Consider the following 21,979-nt stretch of genomic DNA (forward strand, 5'->3'; position numbering starts at 1 on the left):
CAAGGGGGGTGACGGCAGGCTCTGGGAATGAACCCCTAGGTGTACCTAGTGTTCCAAACCCTCAGGAGCTAATGGTGTCCTGTAGCCAAAGAAGCAGATCCTTTAAACTCACAGAAGTAGGTCTGACTTCTCTCCCCTAAGTCCCACGAAGCAGGGAGACTGTTGCCATCAGTGCTCCCTGAAAATAAAAAACCTAACTTAAAGTCTTTTCAGAGAAACTCAGTAGAGCTCCTCAGTGTGCATCCAGTCTGCCTGGGCACAGATTCTAAACTGGAGTTTGGAGAGGGGCATAGAGGGAGGAGCCAGTTCACACCCCTTTGAAAGCCTTAAAGTGCCCATGTCTCCTGCGGATCCCGTCTATACCCCATGGTTCTTGAAGTGACCCCAGCATCCTCTAGGACGTATGAGAAATACAGCAAAGTCAGCAATCACAATTTGTGACTGCAATCAAAGTGATATACAATCCGACCCTACCAATGCACCAGCATTGAGGATCGGAATAAACAAACTGACAAAAATACAGTAAAGTCAGCAATCACACTAGCAGTGTCAGGTTATACATTAGTATATTAAGCAATATGAGCACATCATCAACTACAACTACATTTTAAGTATGTAGGAGAACATATTACAGCATCATGTTTAAACAGATCTAACGTATTCAGACGCAAATGCGAAAGAAACAGTAAATGTATACAGACTAATATGCAATAGGCACTTATCTAACTATTCGTACTCAAAAGGTAGATAGAGACTTTAGTGCTGTATAACCCGTACTCAGTAGAGTGGGATACAGGGAGACTCATCTCGCTTCCAGAATTGATCAATACGTTAGCGAACGCTGAGTGGATCCAGACGCTACTAGTGTACACTGCCGCTCCATGAACCTATAGTGAACACAGACGCTCAGTGAACACGGACGCACCAGTCACACAGCCGCCTATGCTGCGACTGGGTCCCCTACGTGTACAGCGTCTGAGACGGAAGCGGGAAACAGTTCATAGCGGGAGACTCGGAGGAAACTGGTCATGAACTGGGCGGAGGGGCGACCAGGACAGCGTCTGACTCCCCACTGCTCACATCACCCCTAGTAATCGCGACCTCATACTATTCCTGGAGCCTCTGATCCCTAAGGCCTAGCGCTGGTGCACCCGAGGTGGCAGCCGCATCAGCGACTGTTTGGTGGTCTCCTCCCAAAACAGTGCGGCTGTGTCCGTATTCCCCTTCTAAGCGGAACCGATGCCTTACCTTCTTCCCGTGCTCTGGCCACAGCCTGGTAACGTCTGCTGGACCTGCTAGTATATCCGACACAGGCGCCCGCCGAAACAGCACTGTACTCATGGGTAAGCGTTGCGACCCGGCGGAGAGTTGTTTGAGCGACTCTTTCTAAGGTACGTATAAGACGCTGTTTAGAAAGATCACTCAAAAAAATAGTAAGGCTATAAAAATAAAATAAGAAAGCTTAGGGCTGCTAAAAACCAGCAGCCCTCTGACCATGGTCCGGCTCCTGCTGCATCAAACAAAAAACTGATTTGCCTGAGCAAGGAGGCAGGGATATATGGACGGGCCCGATGCATGCTTGGAGGCCGGAAAAGCTTTAACCGATTGGTGCAAATCCGCTGTCGCTTCATCACATGCCATTGTTATCCTGTGGATAACCTGTGGACCCTGCCAGAGAAAGATGGTTTAAAGCAAAACTGTAGTGCACAAATGGTTTTTAAACATAACACTGAGATCTATCCAAATCCAGACAATGTTGGGAAAACGTTTCCAACTACACAATCGAATGCCTGACTGATCTGAGCGCCAACTCCCTACACATTGAATCTGTAGCAATCTCATAACAAACAACTGTATTAAATCACCAATTTGTAAAGGAGTGCCATTAGCTTCAGGGGGAAAGACTATATCCACTAATTGAACTTGAAAGAAATGTAAAGCTGGGTACACACTAGCCGATCTGTTTACCTGGCGATATTGGCTGCAGCAGGGACCCGGCATCGGCAAGCAATTAAACACTTGCCGATGCCGGCGGGGAGGAGCATGGCTCTTATTAACGAGGTCCTCTCTCGTCTGGACTGTTCAGACGAGGGAGGGGGTCGTTAACGATGCACGGGAGCGCAAATCGTTAATGATGTTAAGTGTACACACTAGACGAGATAGTAAAAGATATTGCTCAGAATGGCCCTTCTGAGCGATATCTTACTTTCTCATCTAGTGTGTATGGGGCTCAAGAAATTTAGGAGTATCAGTGTTAAGAGTAGGTACTTACGGGCAAAAAGGCACAATATTGTCTGTGCAGAACAAACCACGTTTTGTTATGAGCTGCAAAACTAATGGACAATGAAGTTTCTCTTCAAAAAGGAAATTAAATAGAATTTTCTGGTGGAGCCACACACTGTGCTATGCTGCTTATTGCATATGTGTTAATAAAGCTTTCTATAAAAAATAAATACTGTACTAGTTAGAAAGACCTTTATTAAGCATAGAACATTATACTCACATCATTAATCATTTGATGCTGCTGTACTATGCGTTTCGCTCTGAACTCTTCAGATTCAATGTGGATTTCATACATTGCCCCACAACCACCTGTAAAACATAGGCTTCTTTTAAACACTGCTCAATATTCATCTACTGAAAAGCATTAAACTGAAGATTAATTACCTTTATCACTCCGACCATTCCTAGATGGTAACCAATTCATATAATAAGCACAGGCTTTAGCACTCACATCAGATGTTAGACACTTACTGTATGTGGGCCATACATCAGGATATCATTCCAACCAGCCAACAATCTGGCCGTGTTATTTGTTTGCTTCTAAATGCCACACACAAAAAAAAAAAAAAAAATAAGAATTTACTCACCGGTAATTCTATTTCTCGTAGTCCGTAGTGGATGCTGGGAACTCCGTAAGGACCATGGGGAATAGACGGGCTCCGCAGGAGACTGGGCACTCTAAAAGAAAGATTAGGTACTATCTGGTGTGCACTGGCTCCTCCCTCTATACCCCTCCTCCAGACCTCAGTTAAGGAAACTGTGCCCGGAAGAGCTGACACAACAAGGAAAGGATTTGGAATCCAGGGTAAGACTCATATCAGCCACACCAATCACACTGTACAACTTGTGATAACCAAACCCAGTTAACAGTATGAACAATAACTGAGCCTCAATCAACGGATGGCTCATAACAATAACCCTTTAGTTAAGCAATAACTATATACATGTATTGCAGAGAGTCCGCACTTGGGACGGGCGCCCAGCATCCACTACGGACTACGAGAAATAGAATTACCGGTGAGTAAATTCTTATTTTCTCTGACGTCCTAGTGGATGCTGGGAACTCCGTAAGGACCATGGGGATTATACCAAAGCTCCCAAACGGGCGGGAGAGTGCGGATGACTCTGCAGCACCGAATGAGCAAAGGCAAGGTCCTCCTCAGCCAGGGTATCAAACTTGTAGAACTTAGCAAATGTGTTTGAACCCGACCAAGTAGCAGCTCGGCAAAGCTGTAAAGCAGAGACCCCTCGGGCAGCCGCCCAAGAAGAGCCCACCTTCCTTGTGGAAAGGGCTTTTACTGATTTAGGATGCTGCAATCCTGCCGCAGAATGAGCTTGCTGAATCGTGTTACAGATCCAGCGCGCAATAGTTTGCTTTGAAGCAGGAGCACCCAGCTTGTTGGGTGCATGCAGGATAAACAGCGAGTCAGTTTTCCTGACTCCAGCCGTCCTGGCTACATAGATTTTCAAAGCCCTGACTACATCTAGTAACTTGGAGTCCTCCAAGTCCCGAGTAGCCGCAGGCACCACAATAGGTTGGTTCAAATGAAACACTGATACCACCTTAGGGAGAAATTGGGGACGAGTCCTCAATTCTGCCCTGTCCATATGGAAGATCAGATAAGGGCTTTTACATGACAAAGCCGCCAATTCTGACACACGCCTAGCCGAAGCTAAGGACAATAGCATGACCACTTTCCACGTGAGATATTTTAGCTCCACTGTCTTAAGTGGCTCAAACCAGTGGGATTTCAGGAAATCCAACACAACGTTAAGATCCCAAGGTGCCACTGGAGGCACAAAAGGGGGCTGAATATGCAGCACTCCCTTAACAAACGTCTGAACTTCAGGCAGTGAAGCCAGTTCTTTTTGAAAGAAAATAGATAGGGCCGAAATCTGGACCTTTATGGATCCTAATTTTAGGCCCATAGTCACTCCTGACTGTAGGAAGTGCAGGAATCGACCCAGCTGGAATTCTTCTGTAGGGGCCTTCCTGGCCTCACACCAAGCAACATATTTTCGCCATATACGGTGATAATGTTGTGCTTGCACGTCTTTCCTAGCCTTTATCAGCGTAGGAATCACTTCATCTGAAATGCCCTTTTCCGTTAGGATCCGGCGTTCAATCGCCATGCCGTCAAACGCAGCCGCGGTAAGTCTTGGAACAGACAGGGCCCCTGCTGTAACAGGTCCTGTCTGAGAGGCAGAGGCCATGGGTCCTCTGAGATCATTTCTTGCAGTTCTGGGTACCAAGTTCTTCTTGGCCAATCCGGAACGATGAGTATGGTTCTTACTCCTCTCTTTCTTACTATCCTCAGTACCTTGGGTATGAGAGGAAGAGGAGGGAACACATAAACCTGGTACACCCACGGTGTCACTAGTGCGTCCACAGCTATCGCCTGAGGGTCCCTTGACTTGGCGCAATATTTTTTTAGCTTTTTGTTGAGGCGGGACGCCATCATGTCCACCTGTGGCCGTTCCCAACAGTTTACAATCTGCGTGAAGACTTCTGGATGAAGTCCCCACTCTCCCGGGTGGAGGTCGTGCCTGCTGAGGAAGTCTGCTTCCCAGTTGTCCACTCCCGGAATGAACACTGCTGACAGTGCTAGCACGTGATTCTCCGCCCATCGGAGAATCCTTGTGGCTTCTGCCATCACCATCCTGCTTCTTGTGCCGCCTTGGCGGTTTACATGGGCGACCGCCGTGATGTTGTCTGATTGAATCAGCACTGGTTGGTTTTGAAGCAGGGGCTCTGCTTGACTCAGGACGTTGTAAATGGCCCTTAGTTCCAGTATATTTATGTGTAGTGAAGTCTCCTGACTTGACCACTGTCCTTGGAAGTTCCTTCCCTGAGTGACTGCCCCCCATCCTCGGAGGCTTGCATCCGTGGTCACCAGGACCCAGTCCTGTATGCCGAATCTGCGGCCCTCGAGAAGATGAGCACTCTGCAGCCAACACAGCAGAGACACCCTGGCCCTTGGGGACAGGGTGATCAACCGATGCATCTGAAGATGCGATCCGGACCATTTGTCTAACAGATCCCACTGAAAGATCCTTGCATGGAACCTGCCGAAGGGAATTGCTTCGTAAGAAGCCACCACCTTTCTCAGGACTCGCGTGCAGTGATGCACCGACACCTGTTTTGGTTTCAGGAGGTCCCTGACCAGAGATGACAATTCCTGGGCCTTCTCCACCGGTAGAAACACCTTCTTCTGTTCTGTGTCCAGAATCATGCCCAGGAAGAGCAGACGCGTCGCAGGAATCGGCTGCGACTTTGGGATATTCAGAATCCAGCCGTGCTGTTGCAACACTTCCCGAGAGAGTGCTACGCTGATCAACAACTGCTCTCTGGACCTCGCCTTTATAAGGAGATCGTCCAAGTACGGGGTAATTATAACTCCCTTCTTCCGAAGGATGTATCATCATTTCGGCCATTACCTTGGTAAATACTCTCGGTGCCGTGGACAGACCAAACGGCAACGTCTGGAATTGGTAAATGACAATCCTGTACCACAAACCTGAGGTACTCCTGGTGAGGTGGGTAAATGGGGACATGCAATAAGCATCCTTGATATCCAGCGACACCATAAAATCCCCCTCTTCCAGGCTTGCAATAACCGCCCTGAGCGATTCCATTTTGAACATGAACTTCCTTATATAAGTGTTCAAGGATTTTAAATTCAGAATGGGTCTCACCGAACCGTCTGGTTTCGGTACCACAAACATTGTGGAATAGTAACCCCGTCCCTGTTGAAGGAGGGGAACCTTGATTATCACCTGCTGGAGGTACAGCTTGTGAATTGCCGCCAGTCTACCTCCCTTTCCCTGGGAGCAGCTGGCAAGGCTGATTTGAGGTAACGGCGAGGGGGAGTCGCCTCGAACTCCAGCTTGTATCCCTGAGATACAATTTGTACAGCCCAGAGATCCACTTGTGAGCGAACCCACTGGTTGCTGAAGTTTCGGAGACGCGGCCCCACCGCACCCGGCTCCGCCTGTGGAGCCCCAGCATCATGCAGTGGACTTAGAGGAAGCGGGGGAGGATTTTTGTTCCTGGGAACTGGCTGCCTGGTGCAGCTTCTTTCCTCTACCCCTGCCTCTGGGCAGAAAGGATGCGCCTCTGATCCGCTTGCCTTTCTGAGGCCGAAAAGGACTGTACATGATAATACGGTGCTTTCTTAGGCTGTGAGGAAACCTGAGGTAAAAAAGTTGACTTCCCGGCTGTTGCCGTGGATACGAGGTCCGATAGACCGTCCCCAAACAATTCCTCACCCTTATAAGGCAAAACCTCCATGTGTCTTTTAGAATCAGCATCACCTGTCCACTGCCGAGTCCATAATACTCTCCTGGCAGAAATTGACATTGCATTAATTCTAGATGCCAGCAGGCAAATGTCCCTCTGTGCATCCCGCATATATAAGACGACGTCTTTTATATGTTCTATGGTTAGCAAAATAGTATCCCTGTCGAGGGAATCAATGTTGTCTGACAGGGTATCAGACCATGCGGCTGCAGCACTACACATCCATGCTGAAGCAATAGCAGGTCTCAGTATAGTACCTGAGTGTGTATACACAGACTTCAGGATAGCTTCCTGCTTTCTATCCGCAGGCTCCTTTAGGGCGGCCGTATCCTTTGACGGCAGTGCCACCTTTTTTGATAAGCGTGAGCGCCTTGTCCACCCTAGGGGATGTTTCCCAACGTAACCTGTCCGTTGGCGGGAAAGGGTACGCCATCAGTAACCTCTTAGAAATCACTAGTTTCTTATCGGGGGAACTCCACGCTTCCTCACACAATTCATTTAATTCATCAGATGGGAGAAAAGTCACGGGCTGCTTTTTCTCCCCAAACATAATACCCTTCTTGGTAGTAACCGGGTTAATATCAGAAATGTGCAATACATTTTTCATTGCAGTAATCATGCATCGGATGGCTTTTGTAGACTGTGCATTTGTCTCATCCTCATCTACACTGGAGTCAGACTCTGTGTCGACATCTGTGTCTACCATCTGAGCTAGCGGGCGTTTATGAGCCCCTGATGGCCTCTGAGACGCCTGGGCAGGCGCGGGCTGAGATCCCGGCTGTCCCAAGGCTGCTGCGTCATCGAACCTTTTATGTAAGGAGTTGACACTGTCGGTTAAGACCTTCCACATATCCATCCAATCAGGTGTCGGCCCCGTCGGGGGCGACACCACACTTATCTGCCCTTGCTCCGCCTCCACGTAACCCTCCTCATCAAACATGTCGACACAGCCGTACCGACACACCGCACACACACACAGGGAATGCTCTGACCGAGGACAGGACCCCACAAAGTCCTTTGGGGAGACAGAGAGAGAGTATGCCAGCACACACCACAGCGCTATATAACACAGGGATTTACACTATAATGAGTGATTTTTCCCAATAGCTGCTTATCTTATTTGCGCCTAAATTTATGTGCCCCCCCTCTCTTTTTTACCCTTCTCGTACAGGATACTGCAGGGGAGAGCCTGGGGAGCGTCCTTCCAGCGGAGCTGTGAAGAGAAAATGGCGCTGGTGTGCTGAGGAAGAAGGCCCCGCCCCCTCAGCGGCGGGCTTCTCTGGCGTTTTGTATAGCTTAATGGCGGGGTTTTTTACACATATACAGTTTTCCAGACTGTATTATGTGTGTTTTGTGCCAAAAGGTATTCTTATTGCTGCCCAGGGCGCCCCCCCCAAGCGCCCTGCACCCTACAGTGACCGGAGTGTGTGGTGTGCAGTGGGAGCAATGGCGCACAGCTGCAGTGCTGTGCGCTACCTTAATGAAGACCGGAGTCTTCTGCCGCCGATTTCATCTCCTCCTCTTCTGCCTTCTGGCTCTGCAAGGGGGACAGCGGCGCGGCTCCGGGAACGGACGATCGAGGTCAGGCCCTGTGTTCGAACCCTCTGGAGCTAATGGTGTCCAGTAGCCTAAGAAGCACAAGCTAGCTGCACGCAGGTAGGTTTGCTTCTCTCCCCTCAGTCCCTCGTAGCAGCGAGTCTGTTGCCAGCAGATCTCACTGAAAATAAAAAACCTAACAAATACTTTCTTTCTAGCAAGCTCAGGAGAGCCCACTAGGTGCATCCAGCTCTGGCCGGGCACAGATTCTAACTGAGGTCTGGAGGAGGGGCATAGAGGGAGGAGCCAGTGCACACCAGATAGTACCTAATCTTTCTTTTAGAGTGCCCAGTCTCCTGCGGAGCCCGTCTATTCCCCATGGTCCTTACGGAGTTCCCAGCATCCACTAGGACGTCAGAGAAACAACAGTTCATGAAACTTGCTTGATTTTTCCAAACTAATCGTTCTAGTGTAGGGGGATAGCTGACCAATAAGTAGGCGGACACTGACCTGTCAGCCGGGGATCCCTGGCAGCGGTGAAGTGGGAGAAGGTACGGTGGTGCTGTATAATGAGCGGTGGTTGACTGCCAGGGATGTCCGTCAGGTCAGGAACAGTAGACTACAGGGAACCGAGCAGGTTCTGTATGGTGACCTATCACCCGCGGGCTCTGTAAGTCAACCAGGTGGGGTTAAGAGAGGACTGCTGGGTCACCCTAGTGTAGTCCAAGCAACTGCCCCGCTGACAAGGTGAGCGGTGCTGACAGCACAGGATCTGTGCGAGTCCGCTCCCAACTGCAGGCTCTGTGCTGCAGCCTCTGCCGTGCACTTGTTGCTGCTGTAATTACAGCCAGCACTATGAGGTTGCAGGTCCCTGTCATCAGTGTGGAACCTGTCCGGTCCCAGCATCTACTTGCCAACTGGCAGCATTAACAAGAGCTACAGGCACCAGGACACCCTGCAGCATCAGCAGTCCTGCCAGCACTAATATTGACACCACAGTAAACTGGATCCCAGTTTGTACTGTATGGTACATATATCCCTCTCTAAGTGCCCCCCCAACCCCCTCCAAGAACAGTGGCACCCAGCCCTTCAGTCTTCCCTGCACACACACCCCCAGAACAGCAGCACCCAGCCCTTTAGTCTCCCCTGCATGCACCCCCCAGAACAGAAGCAACTAGCCCTTCAGTTTCCCCTGCACACTCACCCACGCCCGAAGCTGATGTCCAATGCTCTAATCATGTGCAACATGCAAAATAATAACTCTGCCTGTTAATAAGAATTTACTCACCGGTAATTCTATTTCTCGTAGTCCGTAGTGGATGCTGGGAACTCCGTAAGGACCATGGGGAATAGACTGCTCCGCAGGAGACTGGGCACATCTAAAGAAAGAATTAGGACTATCTGGTGTGCACTGGCTCCTCCCCCTATGACCCTCCTCCAAGCCTCAGTTAGGACACTGTGCCCGGAAGAGCTGACACAATAAGGAAGGATTTTGAATCCCGGGTAAGACTCATACCAGCCACACCAATCACACCGTATAACTCGTGATAGGAACCCCGGTTAACAGTATGATAACAAAAGGAGCCTCTGAACAGATGGCTCGCAATAACAACCCGATTTGTGTAACAATAACTATTTACAAGTATTGCAGACAATCCGCACTTGGGATGGGCACCCAGCATCCACTACGGACTACGAGAAATAGAATTACCGGTGAGTAAATTCTTATTTTCTCTGACGTCCTAGTGGATGCTGGGAACTCCGTAAGGACCATGGGGATTATACCAAAGCTCCCAAACGGGCGGGAGAGTACGGATGACTCTGCAGCACCGAATGAGAGAACTCCAGGTCCTCCTCAGCCAGGGTATCAAATTTATAGAATTTTGCAAACGTGTTTGCCCCTGACCAAGTAGCAGCTCGGCAAAGTTGTAAAGCCGAGACCCCTCGGGCAGCCGCCCAAGATGAGCCCACCTTCCTTGTGGAATGGGCTTTTACAGATTTAGGCTGCGGTAGTCCCACCGCAGAATGCACCAGCTGAATAGTGCTACAAATCCAGCGCGCGATAGTCTGCTTAGAAGCAGGAGCACCCAGTTTGTTGGGTGCATACAGGATAAACAGCGAGTCAGTTTTCCTGACTCCAGCCGTCCTGGAAACATAAATTTTCAGGGCCCCGACTACGTCCAGTAACTTGGAATGCTCCAAGTCCCTGGTAGCCGCAGGCACCACAATAGGCTGGTTCAAGTGAAACGCTGATACCACCTTCGGGAGAAACTGAGGACGAGTCCTCAACTCTGCCCTATCCATATGGAAAATCAGATAAGGGCTTTTATAGGACAAAGCCGCCAATTCTGACACACGCCTGGCCGAAGCCAGGGCCCACAGCATGACCACTTTCCACGTGAGATATTTCAAATCCACAGTCTTAAGTGGTTCAAACCAATGTGATTTCAGGAACTCCAAAACCACATTGAGATCCCAAGGTGCCACTGGGGGCACAAAAGGAGGCTGAATATGCAGAACTCCTTTGACAAAAGTCTGAACTTCAGGCAGTGAAGCCAGTTCTTTCTGGAAGAAAATCGACAGGGCCGAAATCTGGACCTTAATGGACCCCAATTTGAGGCCCAACGTCACCCCTGCTTGCAGGAAATGCAGGAATCGACCCAGTTGAAATTCCTCCGTTGGGGCCTTCCAGGCCTCACACCAAGCAACATATTTCCGCCAAATGCGGCGATAATGTTTTGCGGTGACATCCTTCCTGGCTTTGATCAGGGTAGGGATGACTTCCTCCGGAATGCCCTTTTCCTTCAGGATCCGGTGTTCAACCGCCATGCCGTCAAACGTAGCCGCGGTAAGTCTTGGAACAGACAGGGCCCCTGCTGCAGCAGGTCCTGTCTGAGCGGCAGAGGCCAAGGGTCCTCTGAAAGCATCTCTTGAAGTTCCGGGTACCAAGCTCTTCTTGGCCAATCCGGAACCACGAGTATAGTTTTCACTCCTCGCCTTCGTATTATTCTCAGTACCTTGGGAATGAGAGGCAGAGGAGGAAACACATGAACCGACTGGTACACCCACGGTGTTACTAGAGCGTCCACAGCGATCGCCTGAGGGTCCCTTGACCTGGCGCAATATCTTTTTAGCTTTTTGTTGAGGCGGGACGCCATCATGTCCACCTGTGGTCTTTCCCAACGGTTTACCAGCATTTGGAAGACTTCTGGATGAAGTCCCCATTCTCCCGGGTGGAGGTCGTGCCTGCTGAGGAAGTCTGCTTCCCAGTTGTCCACTCCCGGAATGAACACTGCTGTCAGTGCTAACACATGATTTTCCGCCCATCGGAGAATCCTTGTGGCTTCTGCCATTGCCCTCCTGCTTCTTGTGCCGCCCTGTCTGTTTACATGGGCGACCGCCGTGATGTTGTCTGATTGGATCAGTACCGGCTGGTTTTGAAGCAGGGGCCTTGCTTGGCTTAGGGCATTGTAAATGGCCCTTAGCTCCAGAATATTTATGTGAAGCGAAATCTCCTGATTTGACCACAGTCCTTGGAAATTTCTTCCCTGTGTGACTGCACCCCAGCCCCGAAGGCTGGCATCCGTGGTAACCAGGACCCAGTCCTGTATGCCGAATCTGCGGCCCTCTAGTAGATGAGCCCTCTGCAGCCACCACAGCAGCGACACCCTGGTCCTTGCCGACAGGGTTATCCGCTGTTGCATCTGGAGATGGGACCCGGACCATTTGTCCAACAGGTCGCACTGGAAAGTCCTTGCGTGAAACCTTCCGAATGGAATTGCTTCGTACGAAGCTACCATTTTTCCCAGGACTCGTGTGCATTGATGTACCGACACCTGTCCCGGTTTTAGGAGGTCTCTGACCAGAGATGACAACTCCTCGGCTTTTTCCACTGGAAGAAACACTTTATTCTGGTCTGTGTCCAGAATCATTTCCAGGAACAGAAGACGTGTCGTCGGGACCAGCTGTGACTTTGGAATATTGAGAATCCAGCCGTGCTGTTGTAGCACTTCCCGAGAAAGTGCTACCCCCCCTACCAACTGTTCCTTGGACCTCGCCTTTATCAGGAGATCGTCCAAGTACGGGATAATTAAAACTCCCTTCTTGCGAAGGAGTATCATCATTTCGGCCATTACCTTGGTAAAGACCCTCGGTGCCGTGGATAACCCAAACGGCAGCGTCTGGAACTGATAGTGACAGTCCTGTACCACAAATCTGAGGTACTCCTGGTGAGGAGGGTAAATGGGGACATGCAGGTACGCATCCTTGATGTCCAGGGATACCATGTAATCCCCCTCGTCCAGGCTCGCAATAACCGCCCTGAGCGATTCCATCTTGAACTTGAACCTTTTGATATAAGTGTTCAAGGATTTTAAATTTAAGATGGGTCTCACCGAACCGTCCGGTTTCGGTACCACAAACATTGTGGAATAGTAACCCTTTCCTTGCTGAAGGAGGGGTACCTTGACAATCACTTGCTGTGAATACAGTTTTTGAATAGCCACCAACACTGCCTCCCTGGCATAGGGAGTTGCCGGTAAGGCAGATTTTAGGAAACGGCGGGGGGGAGACGTCTCGAATTCCAGCCTGTACCCCTGAGATACTACTTGAAGGACCCAGGGATCCACCTGTGAGAGAGCCCACTGTGCGCTGAAATTTCTGAGACGGCCCCCACCGTACCCGGGTCCGCCTGAGCAGCCCCAGCATCATGCTGTGGACTTACCGGACGCAGGGAAGGACTTCTGCTCTTGGGAACTAGCTGTGTGCTGCAGCTTTTTTCCTCTACCTTTGCCTCTCGGCAGAAAGGATGAGCCTCTAGCCCTCTTGCTTTTCTGGGGCCGAAAGGACTGTACCTGATAATACGGTGCTTTCTTTTGCTGTGGGGTAGCCTGTGGCAAAAAGGTCGATTTCCCAGCAGTAGTTGTGGAAACGAGGTCCGAAAGACCCTCCCCAAACAGTTCCACCCCCTTATAGGGCAAAACTTCCATGTGCCGTTTCGAGTCGGCATCGCCTGACCATTGCCGAGTCCATAACCCCCTTCTGGCGGCAATGGACATAGCGCTTATTTTTTATGCCAGCCGGCAAATATCCCTCTGTGCATCACGCTTGTATAAGACGGCGTCTTTTATATGCTCTATCGTCAGCAAAATATTGTCCCTATCCATAGTATCAATATTATCCGACAGGGAATCTGACCACTCAGCTGCAGCACTGCACATCCATGCTGATGCAATAGCTGGTCTCAATATAATGCCCGTGTGTGTATATAGCTTTAAGGGTAGTTTCCTGCTTTCTATCAGCAGGTTCCTTTAGGGCGCCCGTATCCGGAGACGGTAGTGCCACCTTTTTTGATAAGCGTGTCAGCGCCTTATCTATCCTAGGGGGTGTTTCCCAACGTGACCTATCCTCTGGCGGGAAAGGGTACGCTGCCAATAACCGTTTAGAAATTATCAATTTCTTATCGGGTGAAGTCCACGCTTCCTCACACACCTCATTTAATTCCTCAGATGCAGGAAAAACTACAGGTAGCTTTTTCTCACCAAACATAATACCCTTTTTTGTGGTACTTGGGGTATTATCAGAAATGTGTAATACATTTTTCATTGCCTCAATCATGTAACGGGTGGACCTATTGGAGGGTACACTAGTCTCATCGTCGTCGACACTGGAGTCGGTATCTGTGTCGACATCTGTGTCTGTCACCTGAGGTAGCGGGCGTTTTAAAGCCCCTGATGACATTTGAGACGCTGGAACAGGCACAAGCTGAGTAGCCAGCTGTCCTATGTCGTCAAACCTTTTGTGTAAGGAGTCGACACTGTCACATAATTCCTTCCATAAGTCCATCCACACAGGTGTCGACCCCGCAGGGGGTGACATCACATTCACAGGCATTTGCTCCGCCTCCACATAATTTTCCTCATCATACATGTCGACACAGCAGTACCGACACACAGCACACACACAGGGAATGCTCTGACAGAGGACAGGACCCCACAAAGCCCTTTGGGGAGACAGAGGGAGAGTATGCCAGCACACACCAAAGCGCTATATACCACAGGGATATCACCTATAAAGAGTGTTTTCCCTTATAGCTGCATATATATATTATACTGCGCCTAAATTTGTGCCCCCCCTCTCTTTTTTACCCTTTCTGTAGTGCAGGACTGCAGGGGAGAGCCAGGGAGCGATCCTTCCAGCGGAGCTGTGAGGGAAAATGGCGCCAGTGTGCTGAGGGAGATGGCTCCGCCCCTTTTTCGGCGGGTTTTCTCTCGCTATTTTAATAATTCTAGCAGGGGTTAATATACACCTATATAGCCCCTGGGGCTATATATGGTGTCAGTTTGCCAGCCAAGGTGCTTGTTTTTTATTGCTGCTCAGGGCGCCCCTCCCCCAGCGCCCTGCACCCATCAGTGACCGCAGTGTGTGGTGTGCATGAGGAGCAATGGCGCACAGCTGCAGTGCTGTGCGCTACCTTGGAGAAGACAGAAGTCTTCAGCCGCCGATTTTCCGGACCTTCTTGCTTCTGGCTCTGTAAGGGGGACGGCGGCGCGGCTCCGGGAACGGACGACGAGGTCGGGTCCTGTGTGCGATCCCTCTGGAGCTAATGGTGTCCAGTAGCCTAAGAAGCCCAAGCTACCACCACTTAGGTAGGTTCGCTTCTTCTCCCCTTAGTCCCTCGGTGCAGTGAGCCTGTTGCCAGCAGGTCTCACTGTAAAATAAAAAACCTAAACTATACTTTCTTTCTAGGAGCTCAGGAGAGCCCCTAGTGTGCATCCAGCTCGGCCGGGCACAGAAATCTAACTGAGGCTTGGGGGAGGGTCATAGGGGGAGGAGCCAGTGCACACCAGATAGTCCTAATTCTTTCTTTAGATGTGCCCAGTCTCCTGCGGGGCCGTCTATTCCCCATGGTCCTTACGGAGTTCCCAGCATCTACTAGGACGTCAGAGAAAATATAAATGCATGGATAAAGAGCATAGCAGGAATGGGTCAGAATAGTGAATTGGAACAATGTTTCATATCGCTTGTACACTCAATCATGCGTTCACATGCGTTGTCATTGGGGTCATCTCATCTGATAAGCTGCAAGTCAGACTGGGTGACCCCACTGACAATGGCATACAGGAGAATGCAGCATGAAATGATATATTACATGGCCACACACTATATTGCTCAGTATGATATATCATAGTCGTTGGGTCGGCTGGGATACACATCTTTTGGATGTGTACCCAGCCTAACTGAAAAATAAAATAAAAATTAACCCAGGTTTATTAAAATAAATGATGAAAAAAAAGACAGTATTACTAATAATATCCGTCTTCCCCATCACCCACTTTATGCATCATTATAAAGCAAGAGGAAAAAAAACAATAGGCCTATGCCCTAGCGCAGTGGTCCCCAAACGTTTTTGAATCACGGCACCCTAGAATATCAGAATTTTTATTTCACAGCACCCCTAGGCCAAAGTTTCTTATTGAGAAATTCAGGAATTTTTTTTTTTTTAAATTAACTAAATCATGTTTATAGGTCATCCTTCAGTTCAGTTATGTGATGAGGGACAAGATTTGCTTCTGTTTGTCCACATATCTTATAATTGACAGCCTCCAGCACTGGTGTTGCATATTACATTGACCATAAATAATTTTGAATTGGTCCTGGACCACCAACCCAGGGCACCCCTGCAAGTGTCCTGAGACACCCCAGGGAGCCACAGCGAACCACTGACCTAGCATATAATTAAATGAATACAGTGAATTTATAGTAGGAAGGGACAGTCTCTTCACACTTAGCACAAATGATTGTGCATTACCTGAAATATCAACAACACGAACAGAGGAGGCCAGTGGGAACTTGTCTTTCAGAACTTGCATAATTTTGTCTTCCCCTTCAGTCACAGATGCAAACGATCTTCTAACACTGCAAAGGACACAAGTCTGTATGGGGGATAAATTATTTTATTATTATTTTGTGATATCTAGAAACAGCAGCTACTTACTTCCTATGAAACAGGATCAATTTCACAAGTGCTCCCCCCCAACACTATCCTGCTCCAGGGGTCAGGGGTCTGATGGCCAGAATCAGAGTCGCACTGCGCTAAAGTTATTGTGGCATTTATTTATTAAGTGTTTCTTATATAGCGCAGTATATTCTGTTGCACTTTACAAACAGAACAACAGTAATAGAACAAAACTGGGTAAAAACAGACATAGGTAGGAAGGCCCTGCTCGCAAGCTTACAATCTATGGGGAAATAGGCATTGATACACAAGGATAGATGCTACCTATTGCATAATGGTCCACCAGATTGCTAGGTTCTTAATGGGTTGTAGGATATGATCACCCCGCAATGTTGGCCAAGTGTCAGGAGGGTGTGAGAGTAAAGAAAGACAAGATATGTCTTTATGTGTACTGTACAGAGAGGATGTAATTAGATAGGGAAGCATTGGTTTGGAGACTAGGGGGCAAATTTACTAAAAGGTTGAGGCTAGATCCAAGTGGCCTAAGGGACCTTTTCCGTCAGGGGGAGGAGCCACGACACAAGGGGGAGGAGCTACGCCAGCGGGACAGTTGCTCTTGTATCCACGCCACCAACTATTACCTTTAGTAATTAGGTGGCGAACGAAGCGTAGCGAGCGAAGCGAGCCCGCGAGGGTACTTTTCGGGTACCTTGTTCGGCCGTAGCTCCTCCCCCTGGTGACGGGTCTCCTCCCCTAGGTACGTCAGAAGGTCCCTTCTCCCACTCCGATATAGAATCAACCTTTACTAAAATGGCAGTTCTATTTAAGATGGGATGTTGCCCACAGCAACCAATCAGATTCTACTTCTCATTTATCTAGTACCTTCTAGAAGATAATACCTGGAATCTGATTGGTTGCTATGGGCAACATCCCATCTTAAATAGAACTCCCAGCTAAGTAAATTTACCCCTAGAGGCGAATCTTATTGTGCGTGGGAGGGCATTCCACAGAATGGGTGAAGCCCGGATAAAGTCCTGTAATTTTGAGTGTGAACAAGTAATACATGTGGATGAGAGACGCAGATCTTGTGCAGAGCGGAGAGGTCGGGTGGGGAAATATTTTGAGATGAGTGAAGTTGGTGTAATTTGGTTAATGGCCTTGTCTGTCAGTAAAAGTATTTTAGATTTAATATGGTAGAATACTGGTAACCAAGGGAGGGACTGCAGGGGTAATCTGCAGACGATGCACGTCTAGCATGCAGATCCACGACATTAGAGCGACATCGTCTAATGTGTACGGACCTTTAGCCTGCCAGCTCAAAGTATTCTTATGCTGGGTACACACTAGAGCAGTGGTCTCCAACCTTAATTGGGGTGTGAGCTACTTTTGGAAAATAAAACCTCTGAAGGAGCTACCCCCTCCCCCCAACGCGCGTGCGTTCCTGCGAAAGTGGGTGTGGCCTCACAACTACAAGTAATGCCTCCCGCGTAGTGCCAGATACACAAATAATGACCCTCAGCAGTGCCAGATACACAAAATAAGATTTCAAACCTACCGGTAAATATTTTGCTCGTAGTCCGTAGAGGATGCTGGGGACTCCGTAAGGACCATGGGGATAGACGGGCTCCGCAGGAGACATGGGTACTTTAAGAAAGACTTTAGGTATGGGTGTGCACTGGCTCCTCCCTCTATACCCCTCCTCCAGACCTCAGTTAGAGAAACTGTGCCCAGAGGAGACGGACAGTACGAGGAAAGGATTTTTGTTAAACCTAGGGCAAGATTCATACCAGCCCACACCATTCACACCGTATAACTTGTGTATAAACCAACCAGTTAACAGTATGAAAAAACAACATAGCATCAGTCAGAGACCGATGAAAACTATAACATAACCCTTATGTAAGCAAAACTATATCCAAGTCTTCCAGTAGTAGTCCGCACTTGGGACGGGCGCCCAGCATCCTCTACGGACTACGAGAAAAAGATTTACCGGTAGGTTTAAAATCTTATTTTCTCTTACGTCCTAGAGGATGCTGGGGACTCCGTAAGGACCATAGGGATTATACCAAAGCTCCCAAACGGGCGGGAGAGTGCGGATGACTCTGCAGCACCGATTGAGCAAACAGGAGGTCCTCCTCAGCCAGGGCATCAAAAACTTATAGAACTTTGCAAATGTGTTTGAACCCGACCAAGTAGCAGCTCGGCACAGCTGTAGTGCCGAGACCCCTCGGGCAGCCGCCCAAGACGAGCCCCCCTTCCTAGTGGAATAGGCCTTGACCGATTTCGGTAACGGCAATCCAGCCGTCGCATGTGCCTGCTGAATCGTGTTACAGATCCAGCGAGCAATAGTCTGCTTTGAAGCAGGAGCGCCAACCTTGTTGGCTGCATACAGGACAAACAGTGCTTCTGTTTTTCTGACTCTAGCCGTTCTGGCCACGTAAATTTTCTAAGCCCTGACCACATCAAGAGACTCTGAATCCTCCAAGTCTCGTGTAGCCACAGGCACCACAATAGGTTGGTTCATATGAAAGACGACACCACCTTAGGCAAAAATTGAGGACGGGTCCACAATTCCGCTCTAGCCATATGGAAAACTAGATAGGGGCTTTTATGAGACAAAGCCGCCAATTCCGACACTCACCTAGCCGAAGCCAAGGCTAACAACATGACCACTTTCCAAGTGAGATATTTTAACTCCACTGTTTTAAGTGGTTCAAACCAGTGCGACTTAAGGAAACTCAACACCACGTTAAGATCCCAAGGCGCCACCGGAGGTACAAAAGGAGGCTGAATATGCAGCACTCCCTTCACAAAAGTCTGTACTTCTGGGAGAGACGCCAATTCTTTTTGAAAGAAAATGGATAAGGCCGAAATCTGAACCTTAATGGAGCCTAATTTTAGGCCCAAATTCACTCCAGTTTGTAGGAAGTGAAGGAAACGGCCCAGATGGAATTCTTCCGTAGGAGCATTCCTGGCCTCACACCAAGAAGTATATTTTTGCCATATACGGTGATAATGTTTAGCTGTCACGTCCTTCCTAGCCTTTATCAGAGTAGGAATGACCTCATCCGGAATGCCCTTTTTCCGCTAGGATCCGGCGTTCAACCGCCATGCCGTCAAACGCAGCCGCGGTAAGTCTTGGAACAGACAGGGCCCCTGTTGCAACAGGTCCTGTCTTAGAGGAAGAGGCCACGGATCTTCTGTTAGCATCTCCTGCAGATCCGGATACCAGGCCCTTCGTGTCCAATCTGGAACAATGAGAATTGTCTGTACTCCTCTTTTTCTTATTATTCTCAACACCTTTGGGATGAGAGGAAGAGGAGGAAACACATAGACCAACTGGAACACCCACGGTGTCACTAGGGAGTCTACAGCTACCGCCTGAGGGTCTCTTGACCTGGCGCAATACCTCTACAGCTTTTTGTTGAGGCGGGACGCCATCATGTCTATCTGGGCAGTCCCCACTGACTTGCAATCTGTGCGAAGACTTCCTGATGAAGTCCCCACTTTCCTGGATGCAGGTCGTGTCTGCTGAGGAAATCTGCTTCCCAGTTGTCCACTCCCGGAATGAACACTGCTGACAGTGCGCTTACATGATTTTCGGCCCAGCGTAGAATCCTGGTGGCTTCCGACATTGCCATTCTGCTCCTTGTGCCGCCCCGGCGGTTTACATGAGCCACTGCAGTGATGTTGTCTGACTGGATCAGAACTGGTAAGTCGCGAAGCAAGGTCTCCGCTTGACGAAGGGCGTTGTATATGGCCCTCAGCTCCAGGACGTTGATGTGAAGACAAGTCTCTTGACTTGACCAAAGACCCTGGAAGTTTCTTCCTTGTGTGACTGCTCCCCAACCTCGTAGGCTCGCGTCCGTGGTCAACAGAACCCAGTCCTGAATGCCGAACCTGCGGCCCTCTAGAAGGTGAGCACTCTGCAGCCACCACAGGAGAGATACCCTGGCCCCGGGGGACTGTGTGATCAACTGATGCTTCTGTAGATGTGACCCGGACCACTTGTCCAGTAGGTCCCATTGGAAGGTCCTCGCATGGAACCTGCCGAACGGAATGGTCTCGTAAGATGCCACCATCTTTCCCAGGACTCAAGTGCAGTGATGCACTGACACCTGTTTTGGTTTCAATAGGTTCCTGACCAGAGTCATGAGTTCTTGAGCCTTTTCCGTTGGAAAATAAACCCTTTTCTGGTCCGTATACAGAATCATGCCCAAGCAGATCAGACGAGTCGTAGGAACCAGCTGCGACTTCGGGATATTGAGAATCAAACACCTTCAGTGAAAGTGACACGCTGTTCAGTAACTGCTCTCGTGATCTCGCTTTTATGAGGAGATCGTCCAAGTACGGGACAATTGTGACACTCTGCTTGCGCAGGAGCACCACCATTCCCGCCATTACCTTGGTGAAAATTCTCGGGGCTGTGGAAAGCCCAAACGGCAACGTCTGAAATTGGTAATGACAATCCTGTACCGCAAATCTCAGGTACGCCTGATGAGGTGGATATATGGGAACATGAAGGTACGCATCCTTTATGTCCAGAGATACCATAAAATCCCCCCCTTCCAGGCTGGCGATGACCGCCCTGAGCGATTCCATATTGAACTTGAACCTTTTCAAGTATAGGTTCAGGGATTTTGAATTTAAAATGGGTCTGACCGAACCATCCGGTTTCGGGACTACAAACAGGGTTGAGTAATATCCCCTCCCTTGTTGAAGTAGGGGAACCTTGACCACCACCTGTTGAAGATACAATTTGTGAGTTGCATTTACCACTATCTCCCTTTCTGGGGAAGAAGTCAGCAGGGCCGATTTGAAAAACCGGCGAGGAGGCACCTCTTCGAATTCCAGCTTGTAACCCTGAGAAACAATTTCTATTGCCCAGGGATCCACCTGTAAGTGAACCCAGATGTGGCTGAAAAGTCGAAGACGTGCCCCCACTGGGGCGGACTCCCTTAGCGGAGCCCCAGCGTCATGCGGTGGATTTTGTAGAGGCCGGGGAGGACTTCTGTTCCTGGGAACTAGCTGTGTTGTGCAGCTTTTTCCCTCTGCCCTTACCTCTGGCAAGAAAGAACGCACCTCGTACTCTCTTGTTTCTTGTGACCGAAAGGACTGCTTTGATAATGTGGTGCTTTCTTAGGCTGTGAGGGAATGTAAGGCAAACATTTTGATTTACAAGCTGTAGCTGTGGAGACTAGGTCCGAGAGACCTTCCCCAAACAATTCCTGACCCTTGTAAGGTAAAACCTCCATATGCCTCTTTGAGCCGGCATCACCTGTCCATTGCCAGGTCCATAGGACTTGTCTAGCAGAAATCGACATAGCGTTGATTCTAGAACCCAGTAGGCCAATGTCTCTTTGAGCATCTCTCATATATAAGACAGTATCGTTAATATGACCCCGGGTCAATAAAATGGTACCCTTATCCAGGGTATCAATTTCCGTCGATAAGGTACATATCCACGCTGCTACAGCGCTACAAACTCCAGCCGACACTATTGCCGGTCTGAGTAAGGTACTAGAATGTGTGTACATGGACTTTAAGGTAGCCTGCTGTTTGCGATCAGCAGGATCCCTGAGGGTAGCCATATCTTGGGATGGCAGCTTTACTCTTTTGGATAAGCGTGTCCACGCTTTTTTCCCCCCTTGGGGAAGATTCTCACCGTATCCTGTCCTTAGTCAGGAAAGGATACACCCTAAGAATCCTTTTGGGAATCTGCAGTTTCTTGTCTGGAGATTCCCAAGCCTTTTCAATAACTCGTTCATGAGATGGGGGAAAGGTTACCTCAGGTTTCTTTACCCTATACATGTGTACCCTCGTGTCAGGGACAGGGGGTTTCTCTGTGATATGCAAAACATCTTTTATTACAATAATCATATATTGAATACTATTTGCCAATT

The 21,979-nt window shown here is 49.1% G+C and overlaps 2 protein-coding genes across 3 annotated transcripts in view; one reads left to right on the forward strand and one right to left on the reverse strand.

Moving 5' to 3' along the window:
* Positions 1 to 21,979, forward strand: part of MOB1A (MOB kinase activator 1A) — a 340,751-nt gene that overhangs the window by 188,403 nt on the left and 130,369 nt on the right. The window lies entirely within an intron of this gene.
* The window catches only part of BOLA3 (bolA family member 3), a 63,075-nt gene that overhangs the window by 32,955 nt on the left and 8,141 nt on the right, over positions 1 to 21,979 (reverse strand). The window contains exons 2-3 of the mRNA XM_063932114.1: positions 15,930 to 16,053; positions 2,504 to 2,592 (exon numbers count right to left, since the gene is read on the reverse strand). Of these exons, the coding sequence (XP_063788184.1) occupies positions 2,504 to 2,592; positions 15,930 to 16,053 (213 nt within the window). The remainder of the gene's footprint in view (positions 1 to 2,503; positions 2,593 to 15,929; positions 16,054 to 21,979) is intronic.

This window comes from Pseudophryne corroboree, chromosome 6 (assembly GCF_028390025.1).
Source record: "Pseudophryne corroboree isolate aPseCor3 chromosome 6, aPseCor3.hap2, whole genome shotgun sequence".
NCBI classification, from domain to species: Eukaryota; Metazoa; Chordata; class Amphibia; order Anura; family Myobatrachidae; genus Pseudophryne; species Pseudophryne corroboree.